The 20061-nt window shown below is 38.3% G+C and overlaps 3 protein-coding genes and 1 long non-coding RNA gene across 4 annotated transcripts; 3 read left to right on the top strand and 1 right to left on the bottom strand.

Annotated features, from left to right (window-relative positions):
• The first annotated feature begins 1979 nt into the window (after positions 1–1979).
• Positions 1980–4266, top strand: LOC126797757 (tyrosine-protein phosphatase RLPH2-like). Its single transcript, XM_050524472.1, has 4 exons — positions 1980–2564; positions 3107–3174; positions 3346–3525; positions 3879–4266. The coding sequence occupies exons 1-4, from the start codon at positions 2054–2056 to the stop codon at positions 4047–4049; spliced, it is 930 nt and encodes a 309-aa protein (XP_050380429.1). The 5' UTR covers positions 1980–2053; the 3' UTR covers positions 4050–4266.
• A 1289-nt stretch (positions 4267–5555) lies between these two features.
• LOC126797708 (1,4-alpha-glucan-branching enzyme 1, chloroplastic/amyloplastic-like) lies at positions 5556–16702 on the top strand. Its single transcript, XM_050524409.1, has 22 exons — positions 5556–5861; positions 6444–6604; positions 6809–7011; positions 7319–7417; positions 8194–8236; positions 8386–8445; positions 8559–8639; positions 9027–9143; positions 9554–9637; positions 10344–10465; positions 10610–10729; positions 11244–11373; positions 11459–11569; positions 12617–12745; positions 13139–13242; positions 13374–13518; positions 14184–14331; positions 14425–14525; positions 15241–15318; positions 15482–15637; positions 16000–16074; positions 16170–16702. The coding sequence occupies exons 1-22, from the start codon at positions 5720–5722 to the stop codon at positions 16311–16313; spliced, it is 2553 nt and encodes an 850-aa protein (XP_050380366.1). The 5' UTR covers positions 5556–5719; the 3' UTR covers positions 16314–16702.
• Positions 9932–10336, top strand: LOC126797784 (uncharacterized). Its single transcript, XR_007672468.1, has 3 exons — positions 9932–9960; positions 10069–10132; positions 10189–10336. It is a non-coding gene; the product is annotated as an uncharacterized LOC126797784 (long non-coding RNA).
• Positions 16703–16901: 199 nt separating the features above from the next.
• On the bottom strand, positions 16902–18824 carry LOC126797750 (growth-regulating factor 3). Its single transcript, XM_050524462.1, is given in 5 exon segments — positions 16902–16948; positions 16951–17255; positions 17601–17940; positions 18178–18351; positions 18485–18824. Coding segments are annotated over 5 exon segments (1119 nt in total). The 5' UTR covers positions 18738–18824.
• Positions 18825–20061: the final 1237 nt, after the last annotated feature.

Below are 20061 nucleotides of genomic sequence, written 5' to 3'. Positions count from 1 at the left end.
ATGTTTCAAACTACCTTGGGGGGGGGGGATTGAATATGACATTGACAACTTTTTCGTTTAAGATTTAGCTTCAAGGATAGCAAATGGATGTGCTATCCTGAATCACAAGAATATGATTGTGTAAACTAAAGTTGCAATAACATAAATAACACATGTTTTTTACTCGTAAAAATCCTAAACTCATAAAGAAATATTGTGTGCCTCTAACTCCATGAGAGACAAAACGTTCCACCAAATAATCACACTTAAATACAACTTTGTAGCAACACTGGGATAGTAACCTCGTTATCTATCCCATGTCTTAGACCTCTCCTCTCTCAATTGTTCTACCTCACTTCTCTATTGATTGATTACAACAATGGAAGTTTACAGAAGTTTCACCTATAAAATGTAGCTAACTCCTAACCTAAGTAGCACGGAGAATAAGCAAAATAAAATGTTGGAATGGTTGAGGAGTTGTTGAGTGCCTTGGATGACCAAGGTTCGATTCTCACCATAAACACTTTCACTTTTATTATGAGTTGGTGCGTGTCCGCGTGTCCGATTCGTATACTCGCGTGTCCGGGCCGTGTCTAAAGTCAGTTCGCGTGTCCGTGTCCGTGTCGAACACGCAATACGGTGTCATGAGCATGTGTCCGTGCTACTTAGCTCCTAACTAATTCATTGTGAACACTTTGCAGGTTGATGCACTACCATTCACGATCTCATGATATGCATATGCAATATGAGTTCTTGAAAGAGTTTTCTTCAAACTTATAGATTTATATTCTCTTGAAAGACTCTAAGTACCAGGAACAATGCAACATAAGGAACAAAGAAAAAACTCAACTCTTAAGACAATGTATTAAGACAAATTCAACAACCAATGAGCTAAGAGACTTTGTTTCATATTTATAGCCAAATGAGAAACACAAGTGTATTTTCCAAGTCAGCGAAGGAGTTGCTTGTGACTAAGCCAAACTAAGTGAGTTTGGGTTGTAAGGAACCTTAGTCAAAACATTCCTACATGGGAAGTAAATGCAACTAATGAAACAAAGATCTCATTAGCATTAAATGAAGCACTAAGCCTCATTAATGAAGCATGCATACCAGCTCAGTAAAAGATTCTCAAGAAACAAAAAAAGGGCTTTGTTCAAAAGATAATGAAGGAAAACCTTTGATTAACTCTTAAACATAAGAGTTATGCCTAAGTGATTACACTTAGAGAGTATAGGCTTAATAAATGATCTGAGCAAAAGTAATTTGAATTCAAATGGGAGAACTCATAGAGACTTGACAAACAAGACTAAACAGATCGGTTTATTAAAAAAAATGTGTGAACCCCAACAAGAAGGATAACAGACTATCCATTTATCCTCGGTGTAAAACATGAAATGCATATACATGAATTACATGTTGTACTATGAGATCATGATCGGCCTTCAATTTGCTCTTGGGCCTTGAAACATGTAGACATGGGCTCACACATTTAAGTATGTGTTTTGTTCAATAAGAGGACTGCCAACAATTCTTATACTTACACCTTTGTTAGCAATTTTGCTGAAAATGGAGATCGTGCCCAGATTAGCCCGGGACTCGTTGTTGATATTATTCCAACTATTTTGTTGCAAAAGGGGGGCATATACCTTTAAGAGCATTACAATTGTTTTTGTACGTGACATGTTGCAAGAAAGCAGGTGCCAAAACTAATGAGAGATCAACTTTGAATGATTTAAAATTTTAATCTATTAAAGTGCCCCCAAAATTTTAATCTTGAACTCGACCCTAATCTAAACTACTATAAAGTGAGTATCAAAAATATCGAACTTCTGAAAACATTGATTCATATTTCTGTAACAAAAAGGATATTACAATCAAAACTTCAATATTTCAAAAATAAATCAACCAGTGAATAAAAATAAAATCATTAAAATGTTTGCTCCTCTGTTGACTGTTGATTTTTGCAGCCACAAACCCCGCTACATATAGTTCCCAGTTCAACGTTCAACCTCCCAAAGCTTTCTTCCTCCATCTTTACCATATCACATCTCCATCCACCGCAAAACCAAAAACCATGTCAGACCCAAAACCCAGACTCGTCTGCTGCATCGGCGACGTCCACGGCTTCCACACCAAGCTCCAAAACCTCTGGACCAATCTCGAATCCTCCAGCCCCTCCTCCGAGTTCGCCACCGCCCTCATCATCTTCCTCGGCGACTACTGCGACCGCGGCCCCGATTCCAACAAAGTCCTCGACTTCCTCGTCGCCCTCCCCTCCCGGTACCCGCGTCAGAAGCACGTCTTCATCGCCGGTAACCACGACTTCGCCTTCGCCGCATTTCTCGGAGCGGTGCCTCCGCCGCCGGACGGGTCCGAGTTTCGCGTGGGGTGGAGGGAGTTCGAGGACAACGAGGAGAGAGAAGGGTGGTTCAAGGGGGAAGGGTATGAAGGGATGCATTTGCAAGGGAGGAGATGGGGTGGGAGGATGAAGGGGTTTAATAAGGCCAAGGGGACTCAGTATCAGGGTTCTATTTATGATGCTGGCCCCACTTTTGAGTCTTATGGAGTGCCTCATGGTTCTGCTGGTATGACATTTCTGAAGTTTGGTGTTTGATTTAGTTGGTTAAATTCTCAAAGCAGGGTGATTGTTGGTTCAGTGGTTCTTTTTCTATGACAGCATTTTTGTGTACTGATTTGAATTGATTGCGTGGTTTTGGTTGTTGATAATGTCGAATTATATGGGGTGATTTCAGCAGCATTTAGTCGCATAATGCAAGTGGCAATCTCGGTTTGTTGAGACATTGATGTCTGCATTGTGTTGTTATGTGTAGTATTCAGTTCGTTTAAGCTTGTGTAGTGTTTATATTATGTGTCTTTATATCTTTCAGTTGTTATTAATTGTTTCGTTCTTTCAGTAGAGTGAGAGTGAAACCATGTTGTTTTCTGCTGTGCGTCAGTGCAAGTGATAAGGTTGGATATTGGTTTGCCGAATTGTGAATGTATCATTGTGTTATTCAGTACTTCTAAATTAGTTATCTATACATGGATTGGTTTGTGTGTTTTTTTAGTAAATCCAGTGATATGTTTTGTTTGTGAATTTCTGAATTGAAACAATTTTTATGGCCAGATTTGGTGAAGGCAGTTCCTGAGGATCATAAGAAGTTTCTTGCCAATCTGGTTTGGGTGCATGAAGAGGTCAGGCTTGTTTTATTGCTCTCTTTTTATGACATTACAGAGCAATTGATTGGAGCCATTGTGTATAATTGAGAGAAAAATTTCAATTGCTTCGTGTTCCCGCTCACCGTATGTTCTGTAGCAGAATGCCGTAATTGAGAACAGATGATGATGTGTGTTTTTCTATTCCAGGATGATGTCTGTGTAGAGATTGAGGGTGAAACCATACACTGTAAATTGATTGCTGTGCATGCCGGTTTGGAGAAAAATAAAGATGTCAACCAACAGTTGGAGATTCTCAAAACCAGAGATACTCGGATACCTAAGATAGAGGCGCTGAGTGGCAGGAAAGACGTGTGGAATATACCAGAGGTGATGGTTCTCTACCTTTTAATATCACCAGACAAGCGTGCATTTTCTTATAGCTGGTTGATTGCCAACATCATGCAATTGTTTTACGTCATTGGTAATTAACCGCTGTAAGAGAATGCATACTTAAATGCGTATTCTCTGTTATGCCTATAAGGAAAGGCCCTTGATATCGCTAAACCTCTTTAGTGAAAGTTTCAGATTTAGGATCCCACGATTCTTTCATTCCTTGAATTTCTTATATTTATTCTTGATAAAGATTTTCAACTGTACGCGTTAGCTGAGATTTGTTACATATCCTCATACTGTGGAATGTTACTGAAATAGATGTTTGCTGGTGTTTTCTTGTCTTATAGGAACTGAAAATGACTCCAACTGTTATTGTAAGTGGTCATCATGGGAAACTTCACATTGAAGGCCTAAGGCTGATTATAGATGAAGGTGGTGGGTTCGCAAAGAACCCAGTGGCTGCAATTTTGCTCCCCTCTATGAGGATAGTTCGTGATACAGATGTTTTGGCAAACTAGTTTCATCTTCTGGGGTACATACTACACTGTCATACACCCAGTCATAATAAAGTATATGTTTGCTAGCATAATTTGGCAAAGCATATAGGTTGCATTCCCCAGATGGAATGTTTTACTCATGGGCTAGCTGAGTTGAATAGTTGTTCTGTTACATCTCTTAGAATATATAATTTGTTTGAAGGATATGGAAGTGTTAATGCAGTTTTGTTTTGTTGTCGCTGAAGGAAGTAAAAAATTTCCAGAAAAGAAATACAGGGTCTGAGCACACGGAATATAACTTCCCTTTCTACATACCCTTTCATTTTCGTTTCTGTTTGCCTGAGCTTCAAAACCAAACCAGAGAAACTTTTACTTAATTTTGTGGACACATAACCCTGCCAATCGTTTACTGAAGAAATTTACAGTTGAACAGCAATGATGTTCATATTTTGGATTACTGTTTAAGATCTCTACTATCAAACCATTACGTAATGGCTATGAACAGGGCAACCGGCAGAAGCTGTTAAAAATGGAACACTGTTGTTTTATCCTTCTGAAACTGTGACAGTTTTCATGAAGTCTGCAAGTTGGCCTCAGAATTCGTCGGTACATAAGAAATCACGGAGGCATTGGGTGTCATTCTGCCACTTCAATTATTCGATCGAGCTGTAATCCCCAGGATGAAAAGCATATTCTTTCATAACCTGTATTTGATTATGAGGATCATTCTTTTCAGTACCCCACATGAAGATTGCGATATCCAGAGAGTGAGACTCAAATGTGGCTCACCAGATGTTTATGAGCATCCAAAGTACATTAGATACAGTTTACTGACACAGTACGATTCTAGTTAGTTGCAACTGAAACCAAGATTGTGACTTATGAGCTCGACGGTGAAAGAAACAAAGGGTGTGAAATTGCTGGAACTCGGTTGCAAAGAGAGACAGAGAGCAATGGCGTACTCAGCTGAATGATCAGCATCAATAATGACTACGAAAGATGAAGGTGTTTGATGAACAAACAGGGCATGTGGTACAATGACTAGAGCTAATTTAGGGGGGAGAATGACATGAATGCGTGACATGCTATGTCTTGCTTTTACCTTGTAAACATACATGAGTTGATTGCTTTCTTTACGTATCTATTATTCTTAAAAATGTTCAATAGAATAGAATGCTACTAGTGGAGAAGGAATATGCCAAACAAATTCGACCCAGTAAAGGAAAAAAAACAGAACCTTTCCCCATTTAAATAGAGAGAAGGCCATGGCTAAACAACGCAAAAATATCCCAGCCTTTCGTTCCTCATCTCCATCGTGCTTCCATTTTTATATAATAATTTTCACGATGGGAGCGATATCTTGAATATGGGGAGGGGGGAATAAAATAAAATAAAATCCCAAGCAGGAATCGACGATGGAAAATGCAAGGGACCGGGTCCCACACACTGCACACGTAGCAACCGAGCGAGTGGGCTTGTTTTGGCTTCAAGCGCCACACACTCTTTACTCTAAAACTCTGCAAAACCCGAGAGAGACTACCCACCCACTCTCTCTCCGATTTTCGCTGCTTCTCCACTCACTCAAATCACGTTTCTCCCGGGAGGTCCGGTGAGGTGCTGCCACTGCGAGATCTTCTGATCTCAAGCTTTGTAAACCGAAACAAGGCAAGAGGAGGAGGAAGAAGAAGAAGATGGTGTCGACTCTGTCCGGGATACGCTTCCCTCTTGTACCTTCCGCTTTCAAAACCTCCTCGTTGCATTCCAATTTCAATGCCGGTGATCGCCGCTCCACCACCCTCTGCCTCTTGCTCGACAACACCTCCTCCTCCTCTCGTACTACTCTCTCTCTCTCTCTCTCTCTCATTTTTGAGTTTTCGCCCAAGGAAATGTAATGTATGCTGTTACTGTTTGATTTCCACATTCGATTTTTCCATTTCTTCGGATTGATTAGGTCAAATAGGAGCTGTTTTGGCCTTGATTGTGTGTGTTTCCAAGTTACAAATAGAATGGTTACTATTACTCGTTGGAGCTTTACAAGACGGTGATTGGACATGTGGCCATTGTAAACAATGAGCACAAATTTGCTTGGTACTGATCCGAATATGATGTGGATTTACTCCATTACTCCTTTTGCTACTTCAGGAGGTTCATGTGTCTTGGAACCCTGAAGAAGTATTTGATGGGATCGGTCGGAAGAAAGTGTCCGGCTGCTGGTGCTAATGGGAATTTACAAGAGAAATTGATTTCCTCTGTTTGTTTGTTTGTTTGGGTTTACACATTTCACTATGTGCTTAATGGACAGTTGAGTTTCATGTTGAGATGAATGTAGCATCTGATGTTGGGAAATTTATATTATCAGTGATTAATAGTTACCTCTTGTTAAGTGTGTTAAGCTAAAGTGATACTTGTTTGTAGGGAAGCGTCTTGCCGGAAAGTCGTCGTATGACTCTGGTTCAGCTTCTTCTTTAACTGTTGCTGCTTCCAAGAAAATTCTTGTTCCCGGAGGTCCCAGTGATGGCTCTCCACCATTGACAGAGGAATTAGAAGCTCCCAGCACAGATTCAAAGGATCATCAGGTTTGTGATACACATTACTGGTGTGTGTAACATTATTTTCAATATTATATATGGTTTTGCCAACAGTATACCAGTTTTACAGGTCAAAATAAAAAAGTATATCACTTTGATTTTAGACTATGTGCAGAAATGCCATATCAATGTCACACTTTCTGTTTGACATCTTGGGTCACATCACAGATTGTTTATGTGTACTATCATTAGGATGTAGACGGTGTAACTATGGATGATGAGAAGATTGAAGATGAAGCAATCTCTTCGTTAGATATGGGCAGTGTTCATGATGAAGCACCTAATGCCTTAAAAGTGACAACTGCTACAAGGACAATTCCACCACCTGGCACTGGGAAAAAAATATATGAAATTGATCCACTTTTGAAGGGCTTTCGTGACCATCTTGATTACCGGTAGGTTTCTCTTTCACAATTGTGCATATAAGCAATACATCTTATTATTGAAATGGATGATGGCCTGAAGTTGAAAGTGAATGAAAAAATAATTGATCAATTGGTGAGGTCTGTTCCCCTATTGAGAAATTTGGCACAACATTGTCTAGCAAGCTAGTGTATGTTACAATCACAAGATGCTTTATGTTTCGGCAGTGCACCAATTTATGTCCTTTTTTTTTCTCTTTTCCTACTATAAGTATTTCTTGCTCGCTTTATCGCCAAATAAGATTATTGGCTCTCACTGATTGTGTAATACTATGCTCAGTTATGGACAATACAAAAGGGTGCGTGAGGAAATTGACAAGTGTGAAGGTGGGTTGGAGGCGTTTTCTCGTGGCTATGAGAAGTTTGGGTTCACACGCAGGTACAACTTTTATTGATCTCTGCAATGTTCGAAGCCTTTTGCATATTTCTTGTATTATACTGGGTAATCACGAAGCACCTTTCACTTGTCTCTTGTTCTTTTCTTATAAGAATAACAATTAGAATTGTAAACCAAACTATTAGAAAGGTGATGTCTAATTCAGTCCAGCTGAATGGAAATAAAGGGGAAAAATCCATGCTACGTCTTGCTTGTGTCTCAACTACCTTCTAGACTTCTAGTTTTTCAAAACAAGTCCTTCAATCTTATAAATCATTGAAGTACAATAGACTGAGTACCATTTGTCTAACCTTTATAATCCTGACGTGGCAAGCGTTCAGCAAAGTTAGTACAAAGACAGTGGTCCCCGTAGCTTTTGTTGGTTACAGGACACTTCAGTATGTTTTATTCCAAGGAGTGACATAACAGAAATTTACTCTTGAAAACTTTAAGATGTACGTCTTCTAGTAATAGTGTGCATGGCCTGTGCAACATTCAAGGCATCGATTTGCAGTTCCTGAACATATTTTTAACAAATATCACCCAGGCAGGTCAGCTCTTTGAGGGAAAAAAAACTGTGATGTGCCCATATATATGTAGTAAAGATGCATCCTCTTCCACTTCAGGGTGGTAGTGACATTTTCTGTGGTCTGTTTTTCTCATTACGACACTACTTTGTTATATTTATTTTGGAAAATATATTTTCTTTTCTTCCACTTTTGGTGTCAAAATAATCTAAGATCTTTTGTGCTGATCATAATCTCAAACTGGTTTTTCAGTGCCACAGGTATCACTTATAGGGAGTGGGCACCCGGAGCTAAGGTTTGTTTGCCTTTGATATTCTAAGTATATATATTTTTGCTGTTATATGCTCTTGAAGTAAGTATTACTGTGTTCAATTCAGTATTAGGTCCTCTTCAGCCCTTAGTCTAGCACCTTTACTTCTTCTGATTGTTTGCTGACCATTTCAGTCTGCATCATTGATTGGAGATTTCAACAATTGGAATATGAATGCGGATGTGATGACTCGGGTATATTTTCGGAACTTTAGTTGTGGGTTTAGTACATAGGATCCAAAAGAATGTATGCCTGACATAAACCTTGCATGACATTTTGTTCTTCACTACACTCCTCTTGTCCACAGAATGAATTTGGGGTCTGGGAGATATTTTTGCCAAACAATGTAGATGGCTCACCTGCAATTCCGCATGGTTCTCGAGTGAAGGTAACATTTTCTTGTTGATGATTTTAAGTCTAACTTTACTGAAATTGTTGGGATTATTTTTATTATTTTGTTAAGTTGAAGGTAAAGTATTTTTTTTATTTGATTCTTCAAATTATGCTAACAATACATTAATTCATGTCTATGAACAAGTCAAATAATGTTCTTTTTTCCCTAGGAGTTTTTATCAAATATACATAGCAATTTTACTGTTACCTCTGGACAACTCTTTTGGGCATAAGGCTAGTTGCTAGACATGCTACAATTTTAGGTGGATGTTATGTGAAATTCGATAACTGTCCACTGTAGGAGACTTGGTTTTGTCGGTGTAATGTTATTGCCATAAGAAAAACTTGTATACTTCATCTGATGTGTTGTGTGAAACTGCAGATCCGTATGGATACTCCTTCAGGTGTCAAAGACTCGATTCCTGCTTGGATCAAGTTTTCAGTTCAGGCTCCTAATGAAATCCCATACAATGGAATATACTATGACCCTCCAGAGGAGGTAATTTTTTACCTGATATATTAGTGTCTTGGTGTTTTTACCTACAATTTGCTTCTACTATCTATGCCCTATGTGAATATAGGGGTTCGGGGTAGAAGAAAGGGTGCAGTAGTATTTCATTAAATTACCTCATGTTTATGGGGTGCAAGGAACTTCTGTAGAAATTTTTTTTTTTGTAATTTCACCGAACATTAACAAATGGAACAAAATATAAGGTAAGCTGCGTGGAGAGAGAATGAACCGCGAGTCGTTGATGTTTGCTTTGAATAATTGTATTGGTCATTGATTGGTTAGGACCACCTTCAACTAATTTGCCTAGAAAATGTTAAGTCAAGTTCAAGGAACTTAATCTTGTTATGTATGTCTAGTCAAAATCTTCATGTCTAAATGCTGATCACTTATTTTTGCAGGAGAAGTATGTATTTCAACATCCTCAGCCAAAGAGACCACAATCACTCCGCATTTACGAGGCACATGTCGGAATGAGTAGCACAGTAAGCATTGCCACTACTCTAGCTAATGTAGAGTCGTTCTATATTGTTGCTATCTATATATATGAAGATATATGTATATCTATATTCGATATAAATATTCCTGTTACCGTACCTTGGGTCAATACAGACATGCTTCAGATATGCAGGATATTAGTTTTAGAGTTTTTTTTTTCCTGCTTTCTAAGATGTATGATGCTTCTTTCCCGAGAGAAGTTATGTCACATATAAATATGGATGAGCCCAACTAAATTTTCCGGTAATTGAAAGGAGCATTTTTTTTTATCCAGCTTGATAGGATACATTAATGACTTCAAAGCTAGAAGGTACTCTTGGGACGTGGGCCAAAGCCTGATGTAAATCTTGAGCTTTGAAATTAAGTTGGATAGGAATGAAAATTATTCAATCTGACAAAAATTTTGACTCAACTGCAGTGTTTTACAACCTGAACCCAACTGTTGGACCCCATCCAATGAACAATGAAATTTTATGCTGTTGGTTGAAAGCTTAGAGATATGCCTCAACATCTGTCCTTTACATGTTTTATGCTGTAGGTTTAAAGCTTAGAGATATGCCTCAACATCTATCCTTTACATGTTTTGTGGTTAAATAACAGTATCAAGCTTTATCTGTTTTTAAACAACAATTTTCGTTTTCATTTATTAGTTAACCTATTCTACCCTGATAATATAAATGACTGATCTTGCAGGAGCCAAAAATTAACTCATATGCTGAATTCAGAGATGATGTGCTACCACGCATTAAAAAGCTGGGTTACAATGCTGTTCAGCTCATGGCTATTCAGGAGCATTCCTATTATGCCAGCTTTGGGTAGTGCTCTTCTATAGCATTTGCTGCAACACTACGTACTTTTAGTTATATTTTCAAGAGGGTAGCCATTATGCAGTTCTTTATGAGTGTTTAATCTCTCTTTTGTTCTAACTATGAAATTGCACTTCTTTTTATGTGCTGTAGGTACCATGTCACCAATTTTTTTGCACCTAGCAGCCGATGCGGAACTCCTGACGATCTGAAATCTCTGATAGATAGAGCTCATGAACTTGGTCTGCTTGTACTCATGGATATTGTTCACAGGTATCGGCAAATGTTGCATAGGAGTTGTCACACAAGTTTCTGGGGACATATATGCTCCATCTTGAACATGCCTTTTTTCTCTAGTAGATCTGCACTTTGCAAAGTTATTCTAGATTTATTTGTGAAATCTGTGTACTTATGCTTGAGCACATATCAAGAGCAAAGATTTAGATTTAGGTGCAGTCTCCTTTCTTACTGACAAATCGCAGAATGTTCAACTGAGTCCTAAAATCTATATTACTTACCACGCTTAATACCACCTCCCTTTCGCTGATCATGTGGCCACGTGACTTAATAGATTCCATGTAGGAAATTTTCATTCTTCCTTTTGAAACTAGTTTTAGCATCTATTTTCTCCTCCGTGAGTTTGTAGTGTATCAAATTCACATTGCTATTGATTTGCTTGATTTCATGAGAATATCTGTGACTAATAAACATATATAATGCCTTTAAACATAATTCTATGAACTTCTTTCTCTTCTGTATATGTATTCTAATATTTTTACACATCCAGCCATGCATCAAATAACACGTTGGATGGGCTTAACATGTTTGATGGAACTGATAGTCACTACTTCCACTCTGGGTCCCAAGGATATCATTGGATGTGGGATTCTCGCCTTTTCAATTATGGAAGTTGGGAGGTGTGTGCTTTCTTTTTCAAACATTAACAGTGTGCTACTGTTGTAAGAAATATGGCCTTAAGCTTTTTGTTTTTCCTGTTGTCAGGTTATGAGGTATCTTCTCTCAAATGCAAGGTGGTGGTTGGAAGAATATAAGTTTGACGGGTTCAGATTTGATGGTGTAACTTCAATGATGTACACTCACCACGGATTACAGGTGTTGTATAAGTTTCATGGTGTCGTGTGATGTCTTCTTCCATCACATCAGCAGTTACTTTTATTCCATATATAAAATTGTGCACATTATATACTGTGCACACTATATATATATACGTGTGATGTGTGTCGTGCTACAGATACTGTGCACACTATATTTCTTTGTTTTATAAAAAACAGGCAAAAGCACATCTGTCTTGCTAATTTTTAGGATCCTATCAAATTAAAACGATATCAGATTTCACTGTTTATATATATATATATATATATATAGAAATTCTTAGTTGCGGACATTCGCACGGTGCGGATTCAGTGATTCCAGCGACGCGCAACGACGGCGCGGATGGTGCCGGCCGGAGCTGCAGCGCCAGCCCACGGCGGCCGTAATCTCGAAATTTCCGCACGGTGCCCAGAAACTTGAAATTTCGAGATTCCGGCCGGTGCAGACATGAGTGCTGGGAGGTGGGGAGTGCGGCCGGCACCGTCGTTGCGCGACGCCAGTCGCCGGAATCGCCGAATCGGCACCGTGTAGACGTCCGCAGCCGAGAAGCCCTATATATATATATATATATATATATATATATATCTATCAATCTTGATGTTCTCATTCGAATTTCTGTTATTGTATTTGGCAACTCGATGCATTTTTTTTCATATCCCGATTGTATTATGTGATTGATATAAGTTTTGAAAGTGACTTGTTAGCAAGGATGGGAACTGGACCAGATTATTGTACGTAACACTTGCAAAGTCCAGTTCCTATACAGTATTTATGAATCCTGATAATGTCATGGTGGTGTTTTTATCTATGTGTCAAAAATGCTTTGATGTCACTTGATGTTTTTTCTTTTACTTTTCATGATGAAGGATTAGTTAAGAAATATGCCAGAAAAATTCAATCACAAAATCTGTGAAAGACATTCATGTTAGGACAAAATGAATTTTTCAGTTCATGTGCTACATTATTGTGTTACTTCTATTTTATTATCATAATAGCAGGTTCGTTATGTATATTTATGAATTTAATTTTCGGTTCAACCCTCTGTAGGTAGCATTTACTGGAAACTACAGCGAATATTTTGGATTAACAACAGATGTAGATGCTGTTACTTACCTGATGCTAGTTAATGATTTGATTCATGGGCTCTATCCTGAAGCTGTTAGCATTGGGGAAGATGTATGTTTTCTACCCCTTTCAGAAGTAAAATTGAGCATCCCTTGTGTTGACAATTACCACTTCATTAACATATCAATATTTCTTACTGTAATGAACTCAATACTGCTAGAATATCTTGAATTAAGGAAACTAAGATTTTATCTCTGTATTACTAACTTACTAAGCTTTTTATATCTAGTTGTTAGTATATTGGCTTTCTCTCCTCCTACTTTTACCCTCACCTAACGGATGGGAAATCTTTTGTTTTAAAACTATTTAATTGCAAACACTACAGCAGCACAGCTCTTTGGATTGACAAGTTTAACTTTAGTAAATTAGTTTACTCAAAACCTTAATGATCATGGTGTGCCTACATCATTGACTGTGCTAGTTATGCACGTTTTGTCATTACAGGTTAGTGGAATGCCCGCATTTTGTATTCCTGTTGCGGATGGTGGTGTTGGATTTGATTATCGCCTTCATATGGCTATTGCTGATAAATGGATTGAGCTCCTCCAGTAAGTTGCCGTCTGAAACATAATTCCTTGAGATATTTGAAATCAGGGTCTTGTATCACCACTGTAGTTCAAATTTATGAATAAACGGACCAACTTCTTGCTACCTTATTGTGTCATGAAATTTGCTGTAGGAAAATGGATGAGTCCTGGCAGATGGGTGATATTGTTCACACACTGACCAACAGAAGGTGGGGAGAGAAGTGTGTTGCTTATGCAGAAAGTCATGACCAAGCTCTTGTTGGTGACAAAACAATTGCGTTCTGGTTGATGGACAAGGTCACAAAAAATCCCTTTGCATTTTACATTTCATACAACTTAAAAGACACCTACAAAAGGGTTCAACCTAAAGCTTAATTGTTCTGTTGCATACCCAGTTAATTTATTTGATCTGGTAACCATATTTTGAGAAATGGTTATTAGTTATAGTATTTGTGGTTCTTTAACATGCCTATTCTATTAGTGGACGTATGTAACGTCAGTCATTATTGACATATCTGATCATCCTCAGATGAACTACAGAAGCCTGGTTAGTTTTTAGTTGTTCAGGGCTAAAAGAAATTTAAGTGGTGATTGTGGAACCAACATCACCAACGTTGATCTGGTAGTCATTTTCTGAATGTCCTTGAGCATGTTTTCCTTAATGCATAATATGCCCGTTGTAAGACCCTTTTTCCAAAACTTACTTAGATATCATGTTAGCACTCTAGTATTGCAAAGCTCCCACGTACGAATCATGACTTTTGTCCATATTTATTTATGAGTGCAAACATGTTGAACATTGTTTACTTGTTATTTTGCTAAATATATATATATATATATATATGTATGTATGTATGTATGTATGTATGTATGTATGTATGTATGTATTTGATAACAAACAATGTGCAACTCATGCCTCTTATATCTATCGGCACTCATCTCGGTTTCTATGCTTATTTCAGGATATGTATGATTTCATGGCTCTGGATAGACCATCTACTCCCACTATAGATCGCGGAATTGCGTTACACAAAATGATTAGGCTTATTACTATGGGATTAGGTGGAGAAGGATATCTGAATTTTATGGGGAACGAATTTGGACATCCAGGTGAAATGAATTTACATCAATTTATTGTTTTTATCATTCGATTGAACTGCCGAGAGCTTTAACGTGTGTGGTTTAATTTTTAATTTTGCCCAGAGTGGATCGATTTTCCAAGAGGTGTTCAACGTCTTCCAAATGGAAAAATAGTTCCTGGGAACAATAACAGTTTTGACAAATGCCGGCGTAGATTTGATCTTGTAAGTTTTACTTAGCTTATGGTTAAACTGTTCATTTATTCGAAGGATCCGTACCCTATCCTAAGTTATGGATCTAATGCATTCACTACTGTTCAGAGTTAGGACTTGTTTTTCCTAGGAGGATGGAATGGGGCTTACACACCATAGGACTATTGGTCGATGAGACTAGAGTTTCGAAATCCCTGGGAAACATTTATTTTTACATTGAACTCATATTATACGCGTTCTTGAAACAAAAAGTAGAATCGGTAGTATTATAATGTCCATACGAGAAAGAATATACAAAATGCTTCACCAAATACATTAGTAGCTGTTTATGGAGTTTTCCACCAGTAAAAGTCAATCGAGCTCAAGTCGAATGACAGTTTGACTGGAACCAATCCTCTTTTGAAATGTTATTTGTGATCTTTTCTATTTTTTATGTAGTGAATTGATAATCTATCTGTGTTGGACAGTGGGGATCACTCATTGGCTATGCCTTAATAAATGTTCCAACCCGTCATTCTCCCTTTGTTAAATGGTGTTGGAACATTTATGTTCTACTAAAGTATTTTGACTGCTACCTTATTTTAAACACTGGCATGCTGCACATCTTGTGATTTCTGGATGATTTCATTTGCAAAAGGTTTATGTTGTAATCAATGCAAGCGTATTTTGTACTTGCTTCTTTCAAGTTGTGCTCATGTTTTATGAACATTGTTGGTCATGTACCCAGGCAGATGCTGAATATCTGAGGTATCATGGTTTGCAAGAATTTGATCGAGCAATGCATCATCTTGAAGAGAACTATAGTGTAAGTTTTGCTAGCCTTGGTTTCTTGGTGCATGGATATTATTTTATGACTGTTTCCGAATGTGCTTGAAAACTTCACCAATTGTTTAGGTAATAACAAGCTCAATATGATTCAATGTCAGCTAGGCATTTCTAGTACTAAATTTAATCAATTCTTGATGCAGTTCATGACTTCTGAGCACCAATATATATCTCGAAAGGATGAAGGAGATAGGGTTATCGTCTTTGAAAGGGAAAACTTGGTTTTTGTCTTCAATTTTCATTGGAGTAACAGTTATTCAGACTACAGAGTAGGCTGCTTAAAGCCAGGAAAGTATAAGGTATGTCCTCTTCAACATCTATATAGTACCAAGAGTTGGGTTTCCAAATTTATTTATTATCTCAATACTTTCTTTCTAGCATTAATTGTAAATATTAGGTGATTGTGTACATATTTCTTGTACATCTTGAGATTGTTATTTTGTTCCAATTGTTTTGGCTGGTTCATTTTCACATCACATCCAAAGGTCCTGTGCTGCAATTGCAGGTGGGATCTAAATATGGGGTTCTAGGTGTTACTGTTGGTTGAGAATGTATCATGTATATTTTGAGCTTTTTAACGCTTGCTAATTTTACTGTTATTTTCATGCATCTCTTTCAAATTGAATTTTATGTGCCTGTTACTGAGTTTACTGCCTTCCAGATTGTCTTGGATTCAGATGAGTCGATATTTGGAGGCTTCAATAGGATTGCTCACACCGCCGAGTACTTTACTGTTGTAAGAAAACTTTCTTTGTCATAATTTCGAGTCTCTTTGCTTTCTGCCCGATCAAAGTGAAGCTTAATCTGGTAAACCCTCATGATTGTATGCAGGATGGGTGGTATGATGAGCGGCCCAATTCCTTCCAACTATATGCGCCTTGTAGAACAGCTGTGGTCTATGCTCTAGTAGAGAGCAAGGAAACGAAACCCATAAACGAAGTAAAGAGCAAGGAAATGAAACCCATCAGCGGCTGATTTTGATACTAGTATAGTTCTGGTGCCCAGAATGTCTACATTTTGCTTCAAAGACGCAAGTTACCGGCTAATAAAGCAAAGTGTAGTTCATGTTGAATCATGCTGTCATCCCTAGTAGCTGTGCCGGCCCAAGTGAGAAGAATAAGGTCAGGAAAGGAGTTGCAGAACGTGAGCTTCCAAAACGAGAATTAATGTATAGTTCAGACGCCCTACCCCCACGTAGGCATATAAACTAGACTAATGTTCCAGTTTGTGAAAAATCCTCCTGTAATTATTTTCCAGGTTATGGTCTGCCATACATTTTGCATTGTATAGATAGCATGTAACTTATTTGTGGTCATACGCTTGAATAAATTATAATAGTCACGGAATTCTCTTATTTGCGGCAACCCACAAATTGTCATCTGATGTAATTTAAATTTTCCAATCTTAATCTGTCAACTGAAATCATCTCTTTAGAAAAGAATTTGCAACAAATTTAGTTTATCTTCATAAAGCAAGCTGTTGGGACTGGTCCGGTTAAGAATGAAGATGCATTCAATTTATACATAACAAAGAAAAGGAAGTTGGGACTGTCGCTATGTTATTTCAGGTACTGATGAAGCTAGTTTCGGAGATAGAGCCGCGAGGCAACTAATTGGTGAGGAGTTGGAGTGGGAGTGGGAGTTGGAGGAGCGCAGCGCCTCCGCAAGAGGCCCTCCCATCGAAGCCATTTGGTTTGATCCCCATCCCATTGGCCAATTCAACTGCGGCTGCCCACTCTCTTGGCTTGGTTCTACTCCATTGCCGGTGGACAACTTCAGTGAAATGGAGAGGGAGGTTGTCGAGTTCAATGAAGAAGCATTGCTTCTCCCGTTGTCCGGTTCTTGAAGCTGTCCCGGCCAGTCATCAAAAAACGGCCGCAATACATGGCTGTCGGATTGAACACCTCCCGAAGCCTCCCTACAGGTACCAAAGAATTCGGGTTTGGACTCCAAAGAGCTAAGTAACGAACTAGGAAACCCATTGTTGTTTACATTTGAAGCATCACATTATTAAACATGCCTTTCTTAAGATTGAGAATTCAAGAACATTGTACAAGTTAGGGGACAACAGGGTCCATCAGATTCTATTATTATTATCAAATCTAATGTCTACAAAAAGAGAAAGAATTCAACATCTTCATCAATGCCATATTCATTTCAAGTTTAACTGTACTGGGTCCAATCTCTCAGCATATGATTCACATTCAATTTGAACCCAAAAGAAGGACAAGAATATAATTTGGTGGGTTTGCCTTTTTTTTACCTCTGGTTGAGCTGGAGCAGATCAATGGAAGGTGATGACCCAGAAAGAGCAAAATGGGTCCCATCCGACCCATTTCCCACCGACGAGGCAACAGTCACGGCTGAGTTCTTGGTACCAGCAAGAGTTCCGCCACCGCCTGCGGCGGCGTTTGTGGCGGCGGTGGTGGTTGTTGCTTCCACAGGCTTTCTTGAACGGTTTCGTCCGCGGTGCACGTGGCGCTCGCAGTACTTCTGACCGGCCACCACGTCTTTAGAGCACCGCCATTTCTTGCCGTCTGTCCTCCGGCACCTGTTCGGCTCCGGATCCATGGACCCTCTTCCCCAATAACCCGATTGCATCACTACCCACAAACGCAAACACAAGTTGTTCCATCAAAGTTCAAACCTTGAAACCCAAACTAACAAGTACCATTTTTCCAAATCCCAACATAATGCACACTCTTCAAACAGTAACAACTTCTACGTGGGAGTTTGATCAAAATGTGGATCCAATGTGTTAAAGAACATGCAATGCTTTGGTAAAAAAAAAATCAAAGTAGGAATCTTGTAAATCATTCAATCATGAGATAGAAACTTACAAGCAGGGTACTGTTGAAGAGGGTATTGGAAGAAAAATTGAGAATGCAGAAGGCTTCTCTTGATTGGCTGAAGAAGCTCAGGAGGAACGGCAGCACCAGCCAGCATGTACCTGAATATCAAAGCCTGCAGCTCAAGTTCTTGCCACTGACTCATGCTGAAGAAGCTCCCCATTCCTAGAAAAACACAAAACAAAACAAGTAAATCAAACAATAAACTACCAAAAAACAACTACTGTAAGAAAAGACCCGAGTCTTTACTGGGTTTCTGTCAAAAACAAGAAAAGCAAAGAGAGAAATAAAATCTCACTGGGAAATCTGGTGGCAGAAGAAGCTGGTGTAGTAGTGGTAGTAGTAGAATCAGAAAATGCTGACAGGCTGCTGCTGATGACTTTGGTGTTTGGTTCAGGTACAAACAAAGGGAGAGCATAGCCAGAAGCTGGTTCAGGTTGTGTTTGGGTCTGAAGAGGCTCAAGTTTTGGTATCTTTGCAGCAGAAGGATAGGGCTGTTGTTCCTCTGACTCATGCTGCTGGTTTCTCCATTGCCTGAGATGAAAGTCCATAGAAAAAACAAAGGTGGATTTGAGTTTAACTGGCTGGTTTGGTCTATAAATACTTCTCTAGCTCTCTTATCTTTATCTCTGGGTGGGTGTTTGGTTGGGTTAATGTGAAGAGAAAGTGTGCTGAAGCTTTTCTGCGGAGGCTTGTGGGTTCTGTTTATAGCTTTGGCAGATGCCTTCACATTCTGACATAAAACCTAAATATTTTAATGAAAAATTGAAAGAAAACTATTAAGCCTGCAAAGTTTGTTTAAGCCAGTGAAGAAGCCTGAGGGCACACTTGAGAAAAAGACACTCAGACAAGACAGTTGAGAGAAAAAAGTGGGATTAAATTTCTTTTTTTCTTCAAGAGACGATGATGAATAGATGGAAGAGCTAGACTAGTAGAGAGAGCAAAGAACCTGCAGTTTTTTTTTCTATCTCTGTTTTGCTTTGGAACTAGTACACAAATTTGTTTTATTAGGCTTAATTGGTTAGTTTATTCGTAACGATACGATTAAGTAATGTAACCTAAAGTCCTAAACCCAAGACTCATATGATAGGCATGATATATAAAAATGGGAGAGAGAGAGAGAGGCATTCAAGCTGACTTTGCTGTTACATATTGCAGCCGAGCCCAGGCTTTACCGCCCCCATTTCAAGGTTATTATTCTTTTCTTGTGCTGTAAGTACGAGTATGTATGCTGTGTTAGGTTTTCTCAAGACATTGATTTAGATTGCAAGTACGGTTAGAATCGTATTTTAACTCAGATCTGTTCTTCTAAGAAACACAATACTTTGGGCTTGCAAAACTTTATTTGTTGGAGAAACAAAACTGTAATTTGTGATTGATTCGTCGTTCATGATCATTTGGTTTTTGTAGATAACAAATTAATTTTATGGGTTAATTCCTCCTATGGTATTTAAAGTGTGGCTATTTGGACAATTTAGTACTTCATATATGAAAACGGACATTTTGGTACCTGAAGTTCTCATTTGTAAGCCATTTTGGTACCTCTATCAATTTTGATCATATTTTAGGGTTATTTTCGTCATTCTAGTCCTAAACTCATTAAATTCACATTTTTCTTCATTTCTTTCTATAATTGTCTCTCTTTGGAGATAATTAAATTGATATATCTACTCGCATCTACTTCGCATATATCGAAAATAAAATTTTTTCTTAATATACTTATTGTATCCTAAATATTTTCTGCAAAGGAAATAAATTGCCTTTATGTAATTGTAATTTTGTATTAAAATATATTTTCTAATTACTTATAATTAAAATTAATTTAGATTGATAGCTATATTATAAAAAATGATATACGTAAATCATCATAGATAC

The sequence above is a fragment of the Argentina anserina genome, chromosome 6, assembly GCF_933775445.1.
Source record: "Argentina anserina chromosome 6, drPotAnse1.1, whole genome shotgun sequence".
Lineage (NCBI taxonomy): Eukaryota > Viridiplantae > Streptophyta > Magnoliopsida > Rosales > Rosaceae > Argentina > Argentina anserina.
Note: the sequence above shows the minus strand (reverse complement) of the source record. Positions and strands in the feature narration are given on the sequence as shown.

Bases quoted from the DNA above. Each gene is read 5' to 3' on its own strand.
- LOC126797757 (XM_050524472.1), top strand. From the start codon at position 2,054: ATGTCAGACCCAAAACCCAGACTCGTCTGCTGCATCGGCGACGTCCAC. The intron at 2,565-3,106 runs GTATGACATTTC...TTTTATGGCCAG, and splicing joins AGTGCCTCATGGTTCTGCTG to ATTTGGTGAAGGCAGTTCCT. The intron at 3,526-3,878 runs GTGATGGTTCTC...CTTGTCTTATAG, and splicing joins ACGTGTGGAATATACCAGAG to GAACTGAAAATGACTCCAAC.
- LOC126797708 (XM_050524409.1), top strand. From the start codon at position 5,720: ATGGTGTCGACTCTGTCCGGGATACGCTTCCCTCTTGTACCTTCCGCT. The intron at 8,237-8,385 runs GTTTGTTTGCCT...TGACCATTTCAG, and splicing joins AGTGGGCACCCGGAGCTAAG to TCTGCATCATTGATTGGAGA. The intron at 14,332-14,424 runs GTGAAATGAATT...AATTTTGCCCAG, and splicing joins GAACGAATTTGGACATCCAG to AGTGGATCGATTTTCCAAGA.